The sequence below is a fragment of the Triticum urartu genome, chromosome 6, assembly GCF_003073215.2.
Source record: "Triticum urartu cultivar G1812 chromosome 6, Tu2.1, whole genome shotgun sequence".
Lineage (NCBI taxonomy): Eukaryota > Viridiplantae > Streptophyta > Magnoliopsida > Poales > Poaceae > Triticum > Triticum urartu.
Genome location: NC_053027.1, coordinates 514,382,671 through 514,401,343, shown reverse-complemented (window position 1 = coordinate 514,401,343; position 18,673 = coordinate 514,382,671). Strand labels below are relative to the sequence as shown.

The window sequence follows — 18,673 nt, the reverse complement described above, 5'->3', positions numbered from 1 at the left end:
TTCTGCTCGGCGTGCCGAGCCCACCAGCAACCATCTTTCTTCCTCGCCTTCCTTCTTTCTCCCCCGCCACTTCTCCGGGGAGACAAAAGAGACCTCGCTCGATCTCCCGAGCCGTGCCCCCCACCCCGCCTCCACGCGACGCCGAGAAGCTTCCGGAGCCAGCCGGACTCGTCCGCCCCCACCGCCCCCGCCCCCGACCCGCCCCGAACCCTCACCCGCCGCACCCCCCTCCTCCCGGCCGGCGCGGCGCCGCGGCTAGGCCGAGGCGGAGGGCGGCGAGATGTGGGTCTTCTACCTGATATCGCTGCCCCTGACGCTGGGCATGGTCGTCGTCACGCTGCGCTACTTCGCCGGCCCCGGCGTGCCGCGCTACGTCCAGGCCACCGTCGGCTACGCCTGGTTCTGCTCCCTCTCCGTCATCATCCTCGTCCCCGCCGACATCTGGACGGTCAGATCTCTCATCCCTCTACATCACCCGCCCCCTAGATTTCGATCCTCGTAGTTGCCTGTGATCCCCTCCGGTTCCGGTGTCGGTGCCTCGGCGCGCTGAGATCCGCCCCGGGCTGAGCTAATTGCGTGCTCTGGTTTTGCGCCAATTGGGGTGAATTGGGGTATTAGGACATGAATTTTGATTGGGAAGCTGTTAGTGCGTGGAGTTTCGGGTGCTTGAGGGGAGAACGCGTGGTGAATCGTACATTTGAGTTGCTGCTTCTGGTCCCGGAATGAGGTCTAGGTGACAGGGTATTAGGTTCACCCCTGCGTCAATCAGAGATGCCATCTGTCCAGGAGTACTAATTGGTTAGTTCATAGTTCTAAGAAATGCAGCATAAACAACATGGCCGAGCTAAATTGGCACCATATGTTTAGTGTATAGGGCCTGCTTGACTCTAATTAGCTTCTGAGAAGTCTCTACACTATTTTACTCTTTGTGGCTAATTGCCGTAGCAATGTTCCATTGTCTTGCCTTGGTCCCCTTCGATAAACTTTTTCTGCTGTTTGTGCTGGTACTTGCCGATTAAGTCATCAGTCCACACATGACATTCACGGATTCACCATTATGTTAGATTCATAGGAATGTAGGACACAAGGTGGAAAAAAAATTGTCCTCTCTAGTTGACGGCTTACATGACTTTAGCAAGGGAGCATTCAGCTGCAACAAGCAGTAACTGTTAGCTCAAGGGAACTGAGAACGAAACGATAAGATGGAATGTTAACCAGGCATCAAAATCACACATTTATTCAGATTACATAGTCCAGCTTCACATGTGTCTTCAGTCTGAATGAATGCTATAGAAGAAGTATAGCTGCAAATAGTCCGAGCGTGGACTTGGTTACCTCCACAAAGCATAGAGATCAGGTGCAGGCGAAGTGTCTATAAATAAGGTTTAATATTTTGCTAGAAAGAATCCTAGGTCAGATACATTAGCATGCCTTGAATATTTTGTAGATACATGCTCCACTGATGCCATGCTTATTAGGGTATGGGCCACTCCCTCCCTCTACTGCTTCACATACATGTTGTTGGTGTATTCATCTGTATGAGCAAAGCCGTGCCCAAATGGAACAATCCTGCCCTCTTTATTTAAATGGGTTTTAAGCACAAGCGAACAAATGTTAAAAAGTTAAAAATAGAATATGTCAACATATACATAAGCCAATAAATAGTGCAGGCCATTTATGGCAAACTTTATCCTTGCACTGTGCTGTCAAATGATCTTCACTTATTCGGTCTAAACTCTTACATCACCTCACTTGCAGACATTAACTGGCTTTGATAAAGGTGGAATTGGCTTCTTTTGGGGCTGGTCTTATTGGAGCACATTTATCCTAACATGGTATGAAACTATCATCATCAACATGTCTTCCATTGCTTTCTGCCATGGTTAATGTTCCTGATTGTCAGTGGCATCTAGGACTGACTACTGTTGGTGCACATGCCCTAGCATAATAGATGTTTCTTACAGTAAAATGTCAGCTTTACTTTCCAAATTCAATTTTTTTTTGGATCCTGCTTCATCAGTCCCCAGATCAGTGATTTAGCAACGTATTATTTGCATACCAATGCAACTGTTTCAGCTTCAGCTGAACTTACTAGGTCTGTAGGGGCAGCCCGGTGCATGTAGCTCCCGCTTGCGCAGGTTCCGGGAAGGGTCCAACCACTTTGGGTCTTCATGCCCTCTCTTATGTGCCTGACACTTTCTTACTGTTTGGTTTCAAGGCATTTAAGGTTTTGATGTTACTATAAGGTTGCTTACTTGCTCACTCTATTTCTAGTAGAACAGATAATAACCTAGTTCTTTTCAGCTTTTCAGGGTACTACTTTAGTTATCAATTCATATATTAATTTCTCATGGGATGCAGTAAATTTTATCCTTGTCATTTTCATTGGCACTTTTATCGCTAACACAAGGCTTGTGTCTATGTCCCTAAACAGGGCTGTAGTTCCTACTATTCAAGGCTATGAAGATGCTGGAGATTTCACTGTTAGAGAAAGGCTAAAAACTAGTATTCACATGAACCTGCTCTTTTATTCAATTGTGGGAGCTATTGGCCTCTTTGGACTCATACTGCTTTTAGTCATGCATAGAGCTTGGTATGTTTTAATCTCCACTTGAGCTTCCATGCTCCACGAGTCACCTGATATGTGAATAACCTTGTGTAATATCTTGATATTTTTTTACATTTTAGTTAAGTCATTTCAGCTCTTTCTTTATGGTTGTCGTTCAATAACTTATGGAATATTTTACGGAAACATTTTTGATATTTCAATATTGAACAAGCTACATGTTTAGGATGGTCAGCTTTGATTGGTAAAGAAACATGATGTAATCATTACTACTGCAAAATACTACTCCCTCCGTCCCATAATATAAGATCGTTTTTGACACTACACTAGTGTAGTGTCAAAAACGATCTTATATTATGGGACGAAGGGACTACATCCATTGGCCATTGCACTATTCGTTTGTGTTGCCTTGAGTTCTGCCGAACTAGTTTTCTCAAAATGGCTGCCACTTAAACTTCTGTGATGTGCAGTCTTGACTCTTGACCTGAAGTAAATATTTTTGACAGGGATGGAGGTCTTGTGGGCTTTTTAATGGCTTGCTCAAATACCTTTGGACTGGTGACTGGTGCTTTTCTTCTTGGTTTTGGATTGAGTGAAATTCCAAGAAACATTTGGAAAAACGCAGACTGGACTCACCGCCAAAAAGTACTTTCTCATAGAGTTGCCAAGATGGCCGTGAAGCTTGATAATGCTCATCAAGAGTATTCAAATTCAATTGTTGTAAGTACATTTCTAAATCGTTAATAATACCCATACTCGTTGCCAACTTGCCGTTTGCTGAAGTATTGTTCCTTTTCCAGGTTGCTCAAGCCACTTCAAATCAAATGTCAAAGCGTGATCTCTTAAGACCTTATATGGATATTATTGACCGAATGGTTGCTCAAATGGTACCAAAGCAATTATTAGTACTATTTGCAGTTGAATTTAAAACACTGCGATAAAGATGGTAACTTGTGATTGTATGCATGTTTCAGCTACGGGATGACCCATCTTTTAAGCCTTCTGGTGGCAGATTAGGCGAAAATGATATGGACTATGATACAGATGATAAAACAATGGCCACTCTCCGACGTCAGCTTAGGATGGCCCATGAGGAGTATTATCGGTGTAAAAGGTATTGTGGAATAAACCAACGGGGAACAGTATTACTCTTTGTGTATCTCTTAGTAATATCTGGTACTCCCTCTAAAGAAATATAAGAGCGTTTAGATCACCAAAACGCTCTTATATTTCTTTACGGAGGGAGTACATAACTAATGCAGTTTGTTTGTATGGAAACTGGAAGGGTAATAAGGGGTTGGTTCGCAGCCTAAGATTTCCTAAGTTGGCAAAATTCTTGAGTTAGTTAAGTATGCTGAGTTAGGCGGGTGTTTAGCCCACGTTACATCTTAAGCTGAATTCTATATGAATCAAGATTGTATGGTCGATGATTGTGGGTACTGGGTAGAATGCTAGATGCCTGGGACCATGTTACTATTGTTCCTTTCTCTTTTCCCTCAGCTGGGCCCGAAGCGTCATAAATTCCAGATGTGTGGCAAGATTTCTGTAGGCATGCCAAAGTGTTGTACTTGGAATTCTAGTTTGTAGAGAAACAACGTTCCTGGTGTTCTGCTGTCCCTTTTTAACTGATAATATTAACTTTAGTTTTTGTTATTGTACAGTGAATATATGACTTATGTCATGGAAGCTCTCGATCTAGAGGACACTATTAAAAATTATGAACATCGTGATGCAAATGGATGGTGAGTTTGTTAATTCTTTGGTTAAATGTTATCTCCAGAGTATTTTAATCTTGACAAAATAGCCCTTGCAACTTCACTAAACTTTTCTGTAGGTACTGTAATGCATCTTTTTTGCCTCATTCAATTATATTTCATGATATTGTATTTTGGCGAACCTTCTCTTGTTGTAATGCTGCACAAAGCTACGATAACTTGACAGTTCTGTTCAATAAATGATGTCAAGTGATATGCCATATCATTATGATGGAGGTTTTATTAACCTGGTTAAACAGAAAACAGATAAACTGTGTACAAACAGGATTGTTGATAGTTCCACAAATGGCTTGATTAGTATGTTAGCATATATTCCCTCCGTTCCTAAATATAAGTCTTTGTAGAGATTCCACTATGAACCACATGCGGATGTATATAGATGTATTTTAGAGTGTAGATTCACTCATTTTGCTCCGTATGTAGTCCATAGTGAAATCTCTACAAAGATTTATACTCCCTCCGTCCGGAAATACTTGTCACCAAAATGGATAAAAGGGGATGTATCTAGATGTATTTTAGTTCTAGATACATCTCTTTTTATCCATTTAGATGACAAGTATTTTCGGACAGAGGGAGTATTTAGGAACGGAGGGAGTATATGCGTGATGTGTGGTACTGGCGAAGAATAGTTGATTGGTGGGCTGAATAATCTCAATTGCCATTATGGATGTGTGTGCATGTCTACACGAGCTATAAAATATGCCTCAGTAATTTGTTTGCAAAACCTCGATTAATATGTACTGCAAACTTGTTATACTCGTCTGAAACCTTGTGATGTATCCAACCACAACCATTATTGATTTAGTTTCTTTTTGTCTAAACAGGAAATATGTATCGAGTTTTAGGGAGAGTCGGTCAGGCACACTGGGATCCCTTTTGGACACTATGGGTAATCCTTCTGACCTTTACCAACTATTTTAATTAGTTTTTGTCTTTATCTATTACTCAGTGAGAATGGCTTAACATCAGTTTCTAGACGAAAGTCTAAATTCCAGGCCCACATATTATTCTTAGTACGTTTGAGTTACTGCCTTATGGCTTGCTCAATAATTGATGGAACTGACTCAGTGATACTTTCTTGCATTATCAGAGTTCATTTGGCGTTGTATACTGAGAAAGCAGCTTCAAAAAGCACTGGCTGTTATTCTCGGCTGCATGTCAGCTGCTATACTGTTGGCTGAAGCTACTTTGCTGCCAGGTGGTGTTGATTTATCACTTTTTTCCATTCTTGTAAAATCCGTCGGAAAGCAGGAGGTTCTAGTCCAGGTAAGAAATTGCGTGCTTCATTAAAAACTAAAATAAATGTATCACATGTTCAGTTTACAGGGAAGTTGTTACTTATGGGCTCTTGCTTTCTGCAATGTGTACTATATTGTGTTATTGGTGATAGCTTTGTAGTTTGTTTGCACACCAATCATGTGCATCCGTCATCCATTTGTTATTTAAACACATGCAGACGTACAAGTCACTATAGTTGTGACTCAGTATATCAGGCCTTGCTATTCTTTTGCTCGGTTGACATTAGTTATATTTTATGCAGTATAAAATTTATATCTTAGTCAATGGAATGCCCTTGTCTGGGTCACCTAGCTGTACATTCATTGTGTAGCGTCAGCCTTATTCTGCATGATCTTACATACTTCCTATTTGTTTACAGGTTGCTGCATTTGTCCCTTTGATGTATATGTGTATATGCACATACTATTCGCTATTTCAGATTGGGATGTTAATGTTTTATTCTCTGACTCCACGGCAAACAAGTTCTGTCAGTTTGCTTATGATCTGTTCGTAAGTTCATACTGTTCTGCTTTTTTATGTTTTGTGTGCTTCCTGTCCAATTCGTTCAACTCATTCTGGGCTGTGCACCGAATGCTATTTTGCAGGATGGTTGCAAGATATGCACCTCCCATTTCTTATAATTTCCTGAATCTCATTCGCCTTGGTGGTAATGTTAAAACTACTTTTGAGAAGGTAATAGTTGGACAGTTTCTTCGTGTTATTTATGCTATGTGCTTCTGTTTCGTGAGGATGATATAGTTGACATTTGAAGATGGAATGCTTCCCAGTTTTTCAGTTTTGTTACACTGCTTATTGTTCACCAGATAAATAACACCTAGTTTATCTCTGAACGGACCATATGTTGGCATGTTGCAGAGAATGGGGAACATAGATGATGCAGTTCCTTTCTTTGGAAGACGCTTCAACAGGATCTACCCACTAATTATGGTTGTTTATACACTACTTGTTGCTAGTAACTTCTTTGGACGTGTGATTGACTATTTTGGAAGCTGGAAAATGTTTAAGTTCCAGCGTGAAGAAGAACATATGGATGGTTTTGATCCGTCTGGAATTATTATTCTGCAAAAAGGTTAGGACCGATTTGTGTGTGGGCATATCCTTCATTCTCTTTAGTATATCAGCATAGATTTTTCTATGGTGTATCTTTCATTTCTCAGTAGTGCATTGTTGTGTTCTTTTGTTTGCTTCTTTAGCTGCTTGTCCCTTCAGCTTTCACAGTTCCGCATGGATTTCAGTTTTCTTGTTTCCGCAGATGAAAGCATGTGTGATGCTGTTGCGAATGAACATATTGGGCTATCCGGCTTACAATAGAAATCTGATGATTTATCTGATCATTATTATAGAATCTTTTGTATATTCATTGCAAATTGTTGTGGAATGCTGTCTTTGTTATTTTCAAAAACATGTTCCGCCTAAGCGAAGTTTACTTTCTTTGCAGAGAGATCTTGGATTGAGCAAGGATATAAAGTTGGCGAGCAGGTTATTCCATTGGCAAGATTCAATGGCGCGATTACAGATGTTGAATCTGGAAAGGTACCATTGATGTTGTAGCATAATTACCATATTTTCCCAATCTTAGTAGTTATATGTCTATGTTCTGTTTGAAAGGTTTAGTCTTTTTATCTCCTTGTTATGTCATACACAGATTGAAGATACAGTGGAGATGAAAGCCGGGACAACTTCTTCGAGAGTTGATGGAAGAGCCGGTCAATCAAAATATATTCACAACAGGGAAATGATTTCCACCAAGTATTCATCTGTTAGAGATCAGAGTCGGCAGGCAACAAAGCCAGTGAAAAAGGAAACAGTGTCAGCATCTGTATCTCTGCTTGGAGAAGGGAATTCTGAAAATCGCTCGGCTGCTGGAATCTCCCAAACATGGGCTTCAATGAAGAATGGTTTTCAGAACTTCAAAGCGAATATGGGTGCCAAGAAGTTCACTCCTTTGCGCCAGGATCCAGGATTTGCTCCTCATTCGAACGCCTCCTCGCCCGAATCTCTCGATGACATCTTCCAAAGGATAAAACAGCGCCCTGCAGAATCACCCGTAGATTACCTTGACGATGACGACGACGATGACAATACCGGAGACATGGATCCTCCGTTTGCAGGATCGAGAAGATAGGCCGTGTTTTCCCCCTTAGAAGTTAGAACATTGAACTCTGGGAATCAAAAGGATTTGGTAGCATTAGATGCAGAATAGAAGATACAGGATGTATAGATCAGATGATGGTTTTGGTGTGCTTCGAGGAAGCTCAGAGACGCCCTTGCCCATCTGGAAAGGTGCAGACGTGAATGAAAGCACGTGACATGATGACACAGGCCCTGCAGAAAGGACAGCGGATTCTCCCCAACAAGAGATCATGGGAGCGTGACCGTATCACACTTTTCTGCTTTACACACATTGCGGGAGTAGGCACTGCTGACGTGTTATTTTACTTGTTATTAAATGTTGAAATCTGTATTGAACATAAACGAATTCATACTCGAAGCTGACGAGTGTAGGCTGTAAAGTTGGTATGCATTATGTGATGTGCGTTGAAAACATGCGGCCGATACTAAATGGAAAAAAAATTGAAGGTCACAAGTCTCTTGTGTGGGCGAACATCTGACTTTATATTACAGTATTTTGCCGTATATCTTCACCATCTGAACATCTGAGTTTAGTTTACCACTAGGTGCTTGCAATGGGCTACGGAGGTAACTAACACCAGTTATAAATATTCAGTGAAAGTCAAGTTATGGAAGTAACGGATGAGAACCAAGTAAAATTGTTGTCTGGAAGTTTTTTTTGAGAGGGGGGGGGGGGGGGGTGTTATATTATGGAGCCGAGGGAGTACAATACAATATGATGGGGAAGGTGTTCGACAAATAGTAAAAAATTCAAGGTCAAAATTAATTTCAGTTGCAGGGTATCAACAAAAGTATATTATTATTATTTTTTGCGAAAAAACTTCTGATATGTTCATCTTTAAATATGGCAGTACAACGAACACTAGAAATAATAAAAATTACATCCAGATTCATAAACCAGCTAGCGACGACTACAAGCACTGAAATGAGCCGAAGGCACGCCACTGTCATCGCCCTCCATTGCCGGAGTCGGGCATAACTTGTTGTAGTAGACAATCGCGAAGTCGTCGTGCTAAGGCCCCATAGGACCAACGCACCAGAACAACAACCGCCGCCGATAAAGAATAGCGTAGATAGGAAGGATCCAATCCAAAGACACACGAATAAAGACGAACAGCGACGAGATCCGAGCAAATCCACCGAAGATAGATCTGCCAGAGACACACCTCCACACGCCCACCAATGATGCTAGACGCATCGCCGAAACAGGGGCTAGGCGGGGAGACTTTTATTCCATCTTCAGAGAGCCGCCGCTGTCTCGCCTTTCTAAGCAGGATACAAACCCTAACAAAACTGAAACGAACGACTAAAATCAGAGCCTTCCCGCCGGCCCTTGCCAGGATCCACCGTGCCCCTATGACCCTAGGGCCACCAGAGACGAGGCGGACCCGCGGTGGCGCTGGCGAGAGGCAGGAACATTAGCTTTTTTTGGAGGAGGAGGCGACAGCTGTTTATCATCACGTACGAAAAAGTAAATTAAATCAACAATATATATTTGGCTTCCTATTACCTTATAAGATGAATATAGTCCAAACTTCAAGTTCAATATGTGTATAGCACATAACCTTTCTAACGTAAATTAAAATTTGAGAGTTTTGGCGAACTTCCAAACGAAAGCACCATGCACCTTGAGTTCTGTTAAGAATAATTAACCCGTCATTAATTATGGGATAATCCCCACTCTTCCCGCACGGGCAGTTCCAACCGATGGAGCAGTTTTCTCCCTAGAGCGTTGCAACCTTTGGAGCCAACCTTTCAGGAATAGTCGCCCCCTTTGAGACGCCTGTTGAGATTGTATATAAACTCATATCATCTATCAATAAAGGGTCACTTGATTCTCTACCGCTTGTCTCTTGATTACATTTAACACGTTATCAGCACGCTCTTCGGCGAGAGCAATTCCGACGAGAAGACAAGGAGAACAGGGAAAAGGTGAGAAACGGAACCATGCCTCGAGTTCCGATGTCCCTGTTTCTTCGCCTTCTTCGCGCCGATGGCCGTGGCCGCTGCTTCCAGCATCATGTGCGCGACCTCCGCCGTTTCCGGCGTGGAGGTTGGAACCAGCGCCGCCAGGACCTCCGTCACAACCACCGGAACGGCGTGGAGCCGTCGAACCAGCCCGTGCAGCCATCTGCACCTCTGCAGCCCGATGTGCCCGCCTGACTTCTGGCCGGTCCGGTTGCACCAAGGCTCGAGGCCGATGGGGGCATCGACCAGGCGCTGGCGGCGGGTGCTCGGTGCATGGCTGGGTACTATGCCCCCTGCATCAGTACGACTTCCCCGTCATGGATCCGCCGCTGCAGCCTCCGACCCCAGCGGTTGTTGAAGCAGAAGCCGGCGCGCCGCTCCAGAGGTTGCCGACGGTCGCGCGTGTCCCGGGCGACGCTGCCGCGCTGCCGCGCCTGCCGTCCCCGACTCCGTCGAACGGCCACTCCGGCCGCTCCGGCTCACGGAGCCCCGCGGCACTCGGGCTCGCGAACGGCATCGCGTCCGGCCCCCTCGCCCTCGTGCTGCGCCCGCCCGCGCCCGTCCGCGCCGAGGCCTCGCCCTCGCGCGCTGCGCCCGCCTGCGCCTCGCCGTGGCCGCGCCGCTTTAAGGCCTGCATCTCACCAGTGAGGATTCTCCAATGGTGACGCCCGCGAGAGCGACCACATGGCGCTGTTCCCCACCCCGCGGATTCGTCGGCGCGGTCCGCGGTGGCCAACATTGTGGTGTCCCTCCGGCATGGCTCGAACCATCCAGGCGGTGGTTCTGTGAAGCAAATGGGAAGCAAATCGATTGATGTGTGCCCACGTAGGTAATCACGATGGAGAACCTTATCTCTTCGTCTCTTTACACTAAGGTCCCTGCAGTTACTAGAATTAGCAAAACAGGCTGATTCAGTGGTCCAGGCTAATATTTGCACATCATCCTTCAATTTCGGGGGTTTCGCAAATTGGTCCTGTTAACAGTGCTATTTACTAGCGTTGATCTGTTTTGACCCTGTTATTTCCAGTATTTGTCTTAAATACGGTGTTTCTGTAGAGTACCTTGTATTCCAGAACGTGATGTAATATATTTCCATGTTTCTTACACGTTGAGATTCATTACATCTATTATTTGCAATTGAGATTTGTTTTTATCTCTTGCAAAGATAAATTTAGTTCCTCTGGAGTACTGATTTGCAATTGAGATTTTTCTTCTCTCGCAAAACAATCTCATTGTGATTGAGATTAATTTTCTCTCGCAAAATATTAATTCACTTTGTTGAATTATCTTGCAACTTGATACAACATCATCTCATTTAATTTGAGGTCTATACAATTCAAGTTTTTCACTTGAGGATCAAGTTTGCAACATCATTATTATCCACTACATTAGTAGTGTATATCTGTAGTGTACCTTGTACTTTAGAATAAACTATGATGTAATATATTTCCATGTTATTCTACATGTTGAAATTACTTACATCTACTATTTGCAATTGAGATTTTCAATTTCTTGCAAAATAAAAATCAATTCATCTTATTGAGCCTTTTTGGCTTAATACGAGCAAGAATTGATAGGCAAAATTCTTAGTGATCTCTTCAAATTGATGTATTGGGATCACAAGGTAGTGTGTAGATCTACTGCTCTGTAGATTATCACCACTACTTTTTAAGCCAACATTTCGTCATATTTGACATTATGATTGCTCAACATTATGATCTCCCTTGCATTTTATTAGGTTATGACATGAGGTACTAGAAGTATGTACTGATTTCATCAGGTTATACTCTCTAGTGCTGAGAGATGGACCCCAAAATTTATTTTGGGAAGTATCTACAAGGTGTCATGCTTAACGATTTGAAGTTCACACTAAATGTTTCAAGCTAACTCCTTGAAATATCCATTAATTTTGCAAATTCATTACAACACTAACCATGATGGTCTTTAATTTACTGATAGTAAATTAATTATCTCTGGTAACCGATGGCTAGAGAATTTGAGGCATTCGTCCTCAATGGCCACCACTGCCCTATCCGGGCCATGGATATCATGATCGCTCTTGTGTCCCGTGGGATATTGTGTGGAATCCTGGATTTACCTCTGGTCAGGATCACACCGCTAACAGAGAAATGGTGTCTTATATATCATAAGGCATTAGATTCAGATCTCGGCATCTGATTATTTTGTATCAGCAATTCCTGGGATACAATGAACCTCAAGGGCAAAGGTTTGAATCTTACTTCAACCTTCAATCCGACATCACCAGCTGTGACGGGACCCTATGGGCACAGAGAATGTGATGGTTGAATATGCCTCAACCGACATGTTTGGACTATGAATAGTCTTTCAATCTCCTGAGTGGTCAATATAATTAATGTCCAATTACGATGTTGTAACAACAACATAAGTATTGTTGTCATCATATATTGTATATCACAATATGTTATATCAGCACTTTGATACAAATTCATTTGTATGTATTCTATATATCCGACAGTGATTTTCTTGAGAATCTTCATGTATATATATAGATTTCTACGGGAGTCAATCCAATTAAAAATGATATGTGCCTTGTGGACATATGCACCACAAACTCTATACTCAGGGAAGTCCAATGTTTCCACTCTCATTGAGAGAAAGGAGATATTTTAAAATCGCTAGATGCGATGAGGTATTTGTTGGATCAACTCGAGTCATATTTACTATCCCTGTGGGTACTCGAGTAACGTCGAGATGCTTCATTGCTTCCCAAGTTTAACTCGTACCCTACTAAGCTATAGATATATTCATCAAAATGGTTTCCATAGCGAAACTTATGCTGACAAGAAAGAGAAATAACTTTTTTTTACCATATGCAACGGATATGGCAAGCACATTCTCTATGTATCATCTGGATTGTACTACACATACGACACAACCCATAGCACATGTTGCGTACAAGATAGTTTTCCAAAGTGTCTTGTACATGAAAAACTTGGCATACTCAACTTGGTCATCGAGACATCGGGTTGAAACCGAAACTATCAGCAATTCCAATAGTTTATGATTATTATGATGCTAAATTCTAATAGCATTTGGATTTTATGTGCACTACAAGTGACACAGGGAAGCTAATTTTAAGGCCCACACACCTTATAGTCTACGCTGAACCACTCAGACTCCTTGGATGCATCAAGTCAAGGTAAGTGGCTCTTCCCATCCATTGACTAGACTATTCAGGTATTCTATGGTTCTAAAAGACATATCTACATGATGGTCTTAAGTGTGTGCTTTATTCACACAAAACCATTGGCTCATTATCCTGACATCGATTTCAAGCAAATCGAATGGATAACATTGCAAAATTCTCCTTGAGTGCCTTCTCTATGGCCCTTGGATTGAAGTTTAGCAATTTGTCCTAATGTCTAGACTCAAAATGGTTTGGTAGAATCCTATCCAAAGAGTTAAGCTCATTGCATTATCTTTACTTTGGAATTGCAACTTACCAACTTTACGTTGGAGTCATGCAGTTTTACACACTCATGATAGAACTGTATAATATTATTCCCCTCTATTTTTGATATGTGGATATCTACCAAGTATTTCCTATCTGCGGTAATTCGGTTGCATACCGATATCACCACCCGACATACATCATTGGCCCCTCAACATATAGTTGGGATCTATGTGAGGAATATTTCCACGCATTAGGGGGAGATTTCAAGTACCATAAAGAATGCCAGGAAATTAGTGGAATGTTCAACACATTTCTGCCTCAAATCCACATAGTCAAAAATCTGAACCATGCGTTCAAAAGATTTGCAACTCATTGCAAATAACCTGCCACATTCATCTACAATCCTGAAAAATATGTCGGAAAGAGTGGAGGTACCAACCCACTCAACTCCCCGTTCAAAGCAACATGGGGAGAAGTACGACAATAGTACATCAGGATTCAGCTTCTCGCAAGTAAGGATATCAAGGCCTGTAAATCAGTAAATGCAAGTCAACTTCACGTTGACAGACATCTAATGGGTAGTATACACCCAGTGGACGGAAAACCTCCACCAACCTAGGTCATAGTGCACACAATGACTGGGACATCGGAATACCCGACTCAATCGCATTGGGAAATTGCGAGCAGTCACTATGGGTAACGATATTTCCATCAACTATATATTGATATATAGATTCTGGAGAATCATATTACCGGAAGTCTACAATTGTCGACATACATTTCTCAACTAGATTGAAAAACTTTTCAAGTGATTCAGATCCAATGACCATGGCCATGGCAAAGTGTGAGCAACACTCGGACTGAACTCAAGTAAAGGGTATAATCTAGGTAGAAATGATCTTGCTCAACAATCGTAAGGTATTCATAAGCAATATCTACACTAGTTTTCTTCTGGAAACAGAATTGAGAACAACGAGGTGGTGAAACAAAGAGCAAGTATTGTAGCACAAGGGTTCACGCAGATACCCAACTATTCTCTAGAGGTGGAATGTCTTTCCGATAACTTTATCATTGGCAGTACAAAATCATCTATCTCTGCAGTTGATAGATGCAGTGATTACATATCCATGTGGATCACTAGATTCAGACATATATGATTGATTCCCGATGGAATCTCAATTCTGAATCAAAATACAAAATGCAACATATATTGTGTAAAATCAGTAAGTCACCATACGACTTATTGTTGTCGGTACATTTGGTACGACCGACGTAGTGAGTTCCTTATTCACAAGGATTACTCCTACAATGATGATTATCCATGTTTGTGGGTCTACAATGATGACACATGTAATCATCTAAATGACGAAGTTTAAAATGAAGGATTTGGGTAAACCAAAATACCGCTCGTTACTACGCTTGAGCACCTTCATTCATACATTATGGTATACTATGTTGTCTATATCCAAATATATTGGAGAAATTCATTGTGGACAAATCTTATCCATCCATAACTCTCATGGTAGTTCATTCTCTAGACATAGAGAAAGATCTATATAGACCAAGAGATGATGGAAATGAGATATTGGGACTGAATGTTCCATAATGCAATTGGATCCACCAAACACAACTGGTTGGTACTCAAGAATATCTTTCGATATCTCCAAGGCATTAAACATCTTGTCCTGGTTTTTCAGTTTCATAAAAATGTGAACACCGATATCATTGGATACATCGATCAGATCCCCACTATGTCAGATCGTAGACAAGTTTAGTCTTCCTACTACGTGTGGTAGCCCTCTCATGAAGAGTCTTCAAAACAAACCTCGTGGCTACATCCACCAACCATTATCTCAAAGATAATGTTGCTTGTGTTGCCCGGATGCAAACAGATTACATAATAAGCAATATCCCTATATTGCATATCTTGCAAGTCCAATCATGTGACTGAGTTGTTTACCAAGTCTCTACCAACTTCTACATGCCATAAATACGTTCATGAAATTGGTATGTGATGTCTTTGGAATTTGCAAGAATCGGGGGAGTATCTTCCTGAATTGTTCATGTTAAATGCATCATATTATACTCTTTTTCCTTTCATGAGTTTACTATACAGGTTCTCATAAAGGTTTTTAATGAGGTAATATCAACATGAGATCATATGTCATACTTTTCGTTTTCCCCACCGGGTTTTTTAGAAAAGTATACACGACATATTTATTGTCCTCTAAACTCTATGGGTTTTCTCGTATTGAGTTAAAAGAGACAATAACCATTATATGTTGCATCATTTTCTCCTTATTTTTTCCATTGGGTTTAAAGGAGTTTTAGCAACATATCAAACACTATACTCCTCACAATTTTTCCCACAGGGTTTTTGGAGAACTTAATCAAGGTGATGGATCCTTATGCAGTCAAGCGGTGATTAGGGGGAGTGTTAAGAATAATTAACCCATCATTAATTATGGGATAATCCCCACTCTTCCCGCACGGGCAGTTCCAACCGATGGAGCAGTTTTCTCCCTAGAGCGTTGCAACCTTTGGAGCCAACCTTTCAGGAATAGTCGCCCCCTTTGGAGACGCCTGTTGAGATTGTATATAAACTCATATCATCTATCAATAAAGGGTCACTTGATTCTCTATCGCTTGTCTCTTGATTACATTTAACAATTTCTACCTGATACTTTCTCCTCAACCCTCTTGTTTGTGGAGTTGTGAGGAGTGCATGATTTCTCGTTCAACACATTTTACATATGACATAGCTCCCGCTCCTATACGTCCGACAACGCCCGCTCACCCCTCATTTTTTTCACGTCCACAACCGTCTCCTTCATTCAAACCTCCAAATCCATAAAATCACATGCATCGTGAATCAACATAACATAGCTAAATTGAACACATATCATAGGGTCCGATAGCATGAGACGTAGCAAGTTCATCTACAACCGGACGTAAACAAGTTCACAATATAAAGATAGTTGGACCAACTAGCTATGATCTACGACAAACATGACTAATAAGCATAGATAGTAGGCATCAAAGTTCACCACTTCCTCATCGGGCCCTCCCTGTTGGCGTCTCTCGAGCGAAGGAAGTAGGCACCAAAGTCCTTGCAGTACGCATTAGTGGCCGGAGGGGTGTCATCGTCATTGGAGGTGCTCGAGGATGAGGAGAGCAAGCCGTTTGGACTCCTCGATGCCTAGCCGCAATGCCTTGGCATTTTTGCTGCTGCGGAGGCGGGTGCCCATCTCGGTCGTGGTCAACGATCGGCGAATGGCATTACGGACGAGCTCCTCCACCAAGTCGGAGGGCAGGGCAACGATGCGGAACTGCACGACCTGCAGTCCGACAGGCAAGATCCGACCCGGACCGCTTGTCTCTCCCGACAATTTTTCCGTACCTCCGACTCCATGAGCCGCGACCGTGGGCTCAATGATACCGGCATGAGCAACCAACGTTGCCCAAGAGGAGTAGGGGCCGGAGGTGACGGGTGCCACTGCTCGCACCGCTGCCTCACCAGGGAGGGCACGAACCGTGACAGGCCGGTGCGGTCGGGTGCGGAGCTTGAGCTGCCACCCCTGTCCATCTATGCCTGGTGGAGGGAAACAAGGATGGCAAGCTCCTCGTCCGACTCTGTCACGAGGGCGTCCCAATCGATGTGGTCAGCTTTAGACGAGGAGCCGCTGCCGGATCCTTCCATGGTTATGACGGACGACGCGAGGGAAGGGGAGCGGACGGGGAAAGGAATAGACGAGGAGAGGAAAGTAAAAGCTGAATGGGCGGGAAGAGTGTTTAGGATTTGGTCCAAGAAGATGTTACACTGGTCGATATAACGTGGCGGCTGTGTCCGACCGCCTCACATTAGCGGTGCCAGATAATTTGGATATTTAAGTTGTGTTTTAGGTATTCGGCTTGGTGGCTAATTTTGGTTCGAAAGTGTTTGGGCAGACGACATTAGGGGAGGGGGCGGCTACAAATGTTCCTATTGGGATCTTTTTTGCTTACCATGTGATTTTTTTTAGAACACAATGACGCATACACTCATATATACATGCATACACTCACCCTTATAAACATGACACACACATACTATCTCTGTGAGCATCTCCGAGAGACTGAGCCGACATGTTATTTTAAGATTGACGAAGTCACCACAAACACCTTGTAGTCGACGAGAACGTCTCCTTCCACTGAACGCGCATCGCCGGAAATCTTAAAATAAATTCAGAATAATACAAGCACCATGACTTAAACTCTTGCGTACTGAGGTCTATTTGTGTGAATACGGTGCATGAGGTGGGTCTAGAATTTGTGTAATCGTATAGCTAGAATATCGAAAAATAACTTCGTCATACACCAAATCAAACCTTAACACAAGTCATGTTAATTTTTTGAAATTATGTACAGATCATGGATCTAATCAACTGTAAAGGTTCGCTGTCCAGAGTCAAAGGACCGAAACCAAAACCAAGAAATGGTCACGCACAAGAGACAGAACTAGCTAGATTTGACGAAACAACTTAGAATATGATCCACTTCGTGGCATCGGCGCTGCTCGCGTCGGCGGCCTTCGTCGTCCTGGAATGCACGAGCGAGCACCCATCGACGGCCTTCTTGCCCCCGGTCGCCGCGCGCAGCAGCTTCGCCCAGAAGCCTGTCGCCGGCCTCTCCCTCCTCCTTCTCATCACCAGCACCACCTCGTCGCCGTCCACGGCCACCACCCGCTCGTGGCGCATCAGCAGCGACGGCCTCGCGGCGCGCTTGATCTCCCGGTGGAACCCGGGGCTCGCGGACCCCGACGACGCGCCGGTGGACGCCTCCGTGGACGACGCCTCCGAGTCCGAGTCCGAGTCCGAGCAGCAGGAGGAGGCCGCCTCCCGCGCGAGGACGGACGGCAGCGTCGCCGAGGGCGAGAGGCGGGACAGGCGCTCCCGCAGGCAGAGCGGGCACACCCCCGGCTCCCCCTGCCGCCGGTGCCGCCTGCACCGCGCGCCGTCGGCCTTGCCCAGCTTCTTGCCCATCACCCTCTGTGCCGCGCCAATAGGATGCTCAGGTGGAGAAGTAGTTGTCGTCGTTGCTTGTGCGTCTGGGCGTGTGGCGGTCTGAGCAGGGGTATATACGTGGGTCGCGCGGGGAGTTTCGTGGATGCTGCGCGGGAACCGTGGTGGAGTTGCGATGCGATCGGGACGGGAATGGGCTGGCTGGCTGGCCATGGCGTACGGACGGACGGAGCTTAGCTGGGTCCGGGCTGGCGGCGCGTGCGCGAGGGAGGGCCGGGCTGTTCCTCGCACCGGCAGCGGCAGCCATGCACGGCTTTGTTTTCTGTTCCTTTTTACTTTTGATTTTGAGCATTGTGCCTTTATCTTCGTTGTAAAAAATGAGTCTTTTTGGAAGCTTCCGGCCCGGGATGTGGGACTGCACGAGGGGGATATTCATTCGTATCCTTGGGTTTCACCGCGGGGAATTTTCGCTCCATTCTTCTCCCCTGTTGCTGGG

At 43.8% G+C, this 18,673-nt stretch overlaps 2 protein-coding genes across 2 annotated transcripts; one reads left to right on the top strand and one right to left on the bottom strand.

Moving 5' to 3' along the window:
- The first annotated feature begins 4 nt into the window (after positions 1 to 4).
- Positions 5 to 8,227, top strand: LOC125514709 (LMBR1 domain-containing protein 2 homolog A-like). The gene is made up of 14 exons (XM_048680053.1): positions 5 to 448; positions 1,759 to 1,835; positions 2,435 to 2,593; positions 3,073 to 3,286; positions 3,367 to 3,453; positions 3,541 to 3,680; positions 4,228 to 4,308; positions 5,166 to 5,230; positions 5,432 to 5,607; positions 5,999 to 6,129; positions 6,225 to 6,312; positions 6,496 to 6,709; positions 7,079 to 7,173; positions 7,286 to 8,227. The coding sequence occupies exons 1-14, from the start codon at positions 281 to 283 to the stop codon at positions 7,763 to 7,765; spliced, it is 2,175 nt and encodes a 724-aa protein (XP_048536010.1). The 5' UTR covers positions 5 to 280; the 3' UTR covers positions 7,766 to 8,227.
- A 9,313-nt stretch (positions 8,228 to 17,540) lies between these two features.
- LOC125512567 lies at positions 17,541 to 18,405 on the bottom strand. The gene has a single exon (XM_048677662.1). It carries the CDS (start codon positions 18,388 to 18,390, stop codon positions 17,698 to 17,700), a length of 693 nt encoding a protein of 230 aa, XP_048533619.1. The 5' UTR covers positions 18,391 to 18,405; the 3' UTR covers positions 17,541 to 17,697.
- Between the last annotated feature and the right edge of the window lie 268 nt (positions 18,406 to 18,673).